The sequence below is a fragment of the Suricata suricatta genome, chromosome 17 (genome assembly GCF_006229205.1).
Source record: "Suricata suricatta isolate VVHF042 chromosome 17, meerkat_22Aug2017_6uvM2_HiC, whole genome shotgun sequence".
Taxonomy (NCBI): domain Eukaryota; kingdom Metazoa; phylum Chordata; class Mammalia; order Carnivora; family Herpestidae; genus Suricata; species Suricata suricatta.
The window spans coordinates 43,842,505-43,848,648 of record NC_043716.1 but is presented as its reverse complement, the minus strand read 5'-3'; the positions used below and the strand labels follow the sequence as shown (position 1 = coordinate 43,848,648).

The following is a 6,144-nucleotide window of genomic DNA, read 5'->3' as shown; positions in this document are numbered from 1 at the left end:
AGCATCACCTGTCCTCTGACACACTTGCAGCAACAAGCGAAATAAACAAGAGTGTACCTCCACCTGTCCTGTACGACAAAGGCACCTGAGACCTACTGCATATCAAATCAGCTTATAAACTGTGATGCACTCTGTGAACAGGTTTTCGTTTGGGGGTAGTTGGCTTAATAATGTAACTGAGAATCTGACTTTTAACCAAGGAATCGTTCTTAGAAATTTAGGGATCTGAACTCTGAATGAATAAAAATAATGCAATAACATCAGTAGTTTAAAAATTTACCAGTGATAGGGTGCCTGGGTGTTTCAGTCAGTTAAGCATCTGACACAGGCTCAGGTCATGATCTCACAGTTTGTGAGTTCTAGCCCCGCATTGGGCTCGCCACTGTCAGCGCAGAGCCCGCTTCGGATCCTCTGTCCCCCTCACTCTCTGCCCTGCCCAGCTCATTCTTTCTCTCTCTCTCTTTCTCGCAAAAATGAATAAAAAGCAACAAACTGTATCAAGATTCATTAAAATTAAAACATAAATAAAATAAGAATTTATAAATTTATCATCAGGCGATTAGGACTTACCACAAAGTGCGGCATTTGTCAGACATTCACTGTCACAGTGCAGCTTGACTGTCTTGCAGACAACCTCAATAGTAGTTTTAAATTGGCAGAGACAGCAGGCCATATGGGTAGGTAAAATCCTATAAATGCAAACACAGAGAATTAAATTAGTGGTAAAGGAGTTACGTGAGGAGGTAGAAGAGGCAGGCCAAAGTCATCACAGGCATTCTCCAGGCATATGGCCTGGATGGTTGGGAAGGGGCCAGTTGGCCAAATGCTGCTCTTGAATATTGCGAATAAACAGACAGAAGGACAGAGGTGCCCAACAGAAAGGTAAGGATGGCAGGGGGTATGGTATCCCTAGAATAAGAAAGAGATTAGACTGGGTGACACTGATCAATAGTTTAATTCAGAAGTATCCCCTTCCAGCACAAAGGTCTCACTCTGGGTTGAGAGCACACAGAAAGCGGGTAGACTTCTAAGAGTCTGAATAAGTCTAAAATAGGACCCATACTGAGAATAAAAAGCAATCAATCGGAGCGTGTGGGTGGCTCAGTCGGTGAAGCATCTGACTTTGGCTCATGTCATGATCTCAAGGTTTGTGAGTTCGAGCCCCTCATCGGGCAACGTGCTGACAGTGTGGAGACTACTTCGGATCCTCTGTCTCCCTCTCTCTCTGTCCCTACCCTGCTCTTGTATTTTCTCTCTCTTAAAAATAAATAAACATTAAAAAAAGATAAAATGCTGTCCAGCAAAGAAATAATTAACAAAACTAAATGGCAACTGATGAAATGAGAGAAGATATTTGCAAATGACATATCTGATAAAGGGCTAGGGTCCAAAATATATAAAGAACTCAATACCCAAACATCAAATATATCATTCAGTTAAGAAATGGGCAGAAGACATGAATAGACACTTTTTCAAAGAAGACATCCAGATGGCTAACAGACACAGGGAAGAGGCTTAATGTCACCCATCATCAGGGAAATACAAATCAAAACCACACTGAGATACCACCTCACACGTTTCAGAATGGCTAAAATTAATAACTCAGGAAACCATAGATGTTAGCAAGGCTGTGGAGAAAGGGGAGCCCTTTTGTGCTGTTGGTGGGAATGCAAACTGCTGGTGCACTCAGAAAAACAGTATGGAGGTTCTTCAAAAAGTTAAAAATAGAACTACCCTAAAACCCAGCAATTGTACTACTAGGCATTTAACCAAAGGATCCAAAAATGTAATGTGAAGGGGCATGTGCACCCCAATGTTTATAGCAGCACTATCAGCAGTAGCCAAATTATGGAAAGAGCCCAAATGTCCATCAATTGATGAATGGATAAAGAAGATATGGGAATATATATACAATGGAGTATTAGTGATCAAAATGAATGAAATCTTGCTATTTGCAACACAAGGTGGATGGAACTAGAGTGTATTATGCTAAGCAACCTACGTCAGTCAGAGAAAGATAAATATTGTATGAATTCACTCCTTTGTGGAATTTAAGAAACAAAACAGATGAACGTAGGGGAAAGGAAGGAAAAATAGAATAAATAAAAACAGAGAGGGAGACAAATCACAAGAGAGTCTTAAAAGTAGAGATCAAACTGAGGGTTGCTAGAGAAGAGGTGGGTGGGGGGATGGGCTAAATGGGTGATGGGCAGTAAGGAGGGCACTTGTTGGGATGAGCACTGGGTGTTTTACCTGAGTGATGAATCACTGAATTCTACTCCTGAAAACACTAATAAACTATATGTCAACTAATTTCAATTTAAATAAAAATTTAAAAAATACAAACAAAAACAAATGAACAAACAACAACAACAACAACAAAGAAAGACACTCATAAATATGGAGATCAAACTGAGGATATGGACACAATTAGTGAAAAGGATTAGGCGGTACAAACTTCCAATTATAAAATAAATAAGTCACCAGATGAAAAGTACAGCAGAGGTATTATAGTCACTAATACCATAAAACTCACTGTGGTGAGCATTTAACATATGTAATTATTGAATCACTATATAATTTAATATTACAGGATCTGTACTTCAGTCAAAGAGATGATTATTTAAACCACAAAAATAATTTGGTATGCTAAAAGTAAAATGTATGAAAACAATAGCACAAAAGCCAGGAGGAGAATAATGGAAGGATGCTACTTATTGCAAGATTTTTATACTATTCATGAAATCATATAATATCATTTGAAGATAGACTGTGATAACCTAAAGATCAACACTACAAACCATTAAACAACTACTAGAATAACAAAACCCAACTTGTAACTATTTATTCACCCCCCCAACAAATAATAAAATGTACTAAATCAATCTAAGAGCAGGAAGAAAAAGAAAAAGAAACAAAGAACAGATGGGATACATAGAAAAGGGTAGACAGTAGCTTTAAATGTAATTATATTAAAAAATCACATTAACTATAAATGGTACAATCACCCTCGTTAAAAGATAAGAGTTGTCATACTGGATAAAAAAGCAAAAGCCACCCATATAACTATTTATAAGAATCTTCAAGAGAAATATATAAGCTGGTTAAAACTTGGAAAAAATTATGCTTCACTAACACTAATCAAAAAAGAAAGCTTGAGTGGCTATATTACTATAAGACAAAGTGAATTTCAAAGCAACGATATTACCAAGGATAAAGGAAGTTATTCCATCATGATAGAAAAGTCAACTAATAGAGAAGACATAACCTAAAAATGTATGTATCTGATAACAGAACTTCAAAATATATATTTTTCCTTTTTTCTTTTTTTTCCTTTTTCTTTCTTTCTTCTGAAATGTACCGTGTTTTTAAAAGAGCAGTTCAGTTGAGAGCTGAAGAGCCCCAGTTACAACAAGTCCGTATGCTCTAGCATTGTTACTTGGCCCGTGAAGCCTGAACGTCAAAATATATTAAGGAGAATAGGAAAGGGACACACATAAATACACTAGTTGGGGATTTCAAGTCCCTCTCTCAATAATTGACAGAAAAAAATATATAGAAAATCAGTAAAGATAGAGCAGACTTGACAAACACTACCAACCTACTTGACCTAATTGACATTTATAGAACGCTCCACACCAAATCAGCGGACTACATTTTTTTTCAAGTGGAAACATAATACTTATCAAAATAGACCATATTCTCATCTATTACCAGAATTCATTGGCTATATAACAAGTCTCAGTAAATGTAAACGGATTTCAGTCATTCAACATATGTTCTGTGACCACAATGGAATTAAATGACAAATTAACAGATCTGTAAAATCTCCAAATATTTAGAAACTAAACAACATATTCCTAAGTAACACCATCGGTCAAATAAATCAAAATGGAAGTTAAAAACTATTTTGTACTGACTGAAACTGAAAACACAACATGTCAACATGTGGGATGTGGCTCGTATAGTATTCATCTTCCCCAGCATCCACTTTTAAGAAACTAGAGAAAGGAATTTACCACTGCGTATGGAGAGGAAATGGAATGAAAAAGATCAAAGCAGAAATAAAGAAAATGGAAAACAGAAAAATAGAGAAATCAGTGCAATAGCAAGGCAGTTTTTAGAGAAGATAAAGAAAATTGATAAACCTCTGGCCAAATTGATCAAGAAAAGACAAAGGAAGACACAAATTGTCAACATCAGAAATGGGAGGAGTGACATCACTACAATTCTACAGAGACTCAAAGGTTACTGAGGAAATATTATAAGATACTTTATGTCACTAACTTCAAGATTAAATAGATTCCATGAAAGACATAAACTATTCAAACATAAATATGTAACTTAAGAAGCACAATTAAAGACATAAAACATGTAGTTTAACACTTTCTCACAAAGAAAGCTTCCAGCCCACATGGCTTCACTGGTGAATTCTAGCAAATATTTAAGGAAGAAATAACGCCAATTCTATACAAAATGTACTAGAGAACTGAAGAGAAGGGAATACTTCCCAACTCATGTTTAAGGCCAAGTTTGGTCTTAGGAAAAATAGACAAAGACATTAGAAGAAAAGAAAGATACAGACCAATATCTCTCACGAACACAGATGCAACATTCTTTTTTTTTTTTTCAATTTATTTTTCAATTTATTTTTGAGACAGAGAGAGAACATGTGCACACACATGCAAGTGGGGGAGGGGCTGAGAGGGAAGGAGAGAGAGAATCCCAAGCAGGTCGGCACTGCCAGCACAGAGCTTGATGAGGGGCTCCATCTCAAAAACTGTGAGACCATGACCTAAGCCAAAATCAAGAGTCAGATGCATAACCGACTGAGTACCCCAGTGACCCCATACACAAAAATTCTAAACAAATTTTTACCATATCAAATCTAATAATACATGAAAATATGCTACATCATGACAAAGTGGGGTTTCTCAGGAATGCAAGATTGGTTGAATATTTGAAAATCATGGTAATTCACTGAAGTTAATAAACTAAAAACTAAAAATCATACAATCATTTCAATAGGTGGAGAAAAAGTATCTAACAAATCTACCATCCTTTTCTGATTACAAATTAAAAAACATGAACCAACCCCCATCAAAGCAGATACAGAAGCTGCCTTCAACTTGATAAAAGACTTCTACACAAACACCTAACATCATATTTAATGGTGAAAGACAAGTGCTTTCTGTCCAAGATAGGAACCAAGGTAAAGGATGTTTTCTCTCCCGACTTCTGCTTGACATGGCACTGAAGGTTCTAGCCAGTACATAGGACAAGAGATAGAAATAAAACATATTCAAAATATAAAGGAAAAAGCAAAACCATATTTGCACATAAAATGATTAGCTATGTGGAAAACCTGATGGAATCTATAAAAAAGTCACTAGAAATGATGAGTTTCCTAAAGTTTGTATGATAAAAGGTCAATATACAAGAAATTAATTTATCTCTAATAGCTATCAATTAACAGTTAGAAACTGAAATTTTAAAAATATTATTTTTGACAGCATCAAAAGTATCAAGTACTTAGGAATAAATCTGGAAAAAGATGTGTAAAGCCTTGCACACGGAAACCTGTAAAGTATTCCTGGGAGAAATGAAAGAAGAATTAAATAAATGGAGAGATAGAAAGTATTCATGGATCAGGAGATTCAATATGGTTAAGATCTCAATTCTCCTCAAATAGGTTTACACATCAAAATCCCAGCAGGCTTTTCTGTAGAAATTGGCAAGCAAATTCTAAAAGTCATGTGGAAATATACAGCTCTGAGAAGAGCTGACACGCTCTGGAAAATTAGAACAAAATTGGAGAATGACCCCTACCTGATTTCTACACTTATGAAGAAGCTGCACTTTAAGACTTTGTGATATCATGTAACTTTAGACAAACACAGCAAAGAGACAGAATGTCCAGAAGGAAAGAGGTATACGGACAACTAATTTTCAGGTTCCAAGGCAGTTGAGTGGAGAAAGGATAGTCTTTCCAACAAATGGTGTAGGAACAATTGGATATCCACATGCAAAGAAGCAAACTCTAATCCAAACCATACAAAGAAATGAACTCAACTTGGTTCAAAGATCTACATGTAAAACCTAAAACTCTAGAACTTACACAGGAGAAAGACTTTACAATCTTGT

General features: G+C 36.0%; 1 protein-coding gene across 1 annotated transcript in view; it reads right to left on the bottom strand.

The window, feature by feature from the left end:
* LOC115281649 (leucine-rich repeat-containing protein 37A2-like) overlaps positions 1 to 6,144 on the bottom strand; it is a 38,973-nt gene that overhangs the window by 5,766 nt on the left and 27,063 nt on the right. Inside the window, exon 8 of the mRNA XM_029927068.1 lies at positions 571 to 689. Within this exon, the coding sequence (XP_029782928.1) occupies positions 571 to 689 (119 nt within the window). The remainder of the gene's footprint in view (positions 1 to 570; positions 690 to 6,144) is intronic.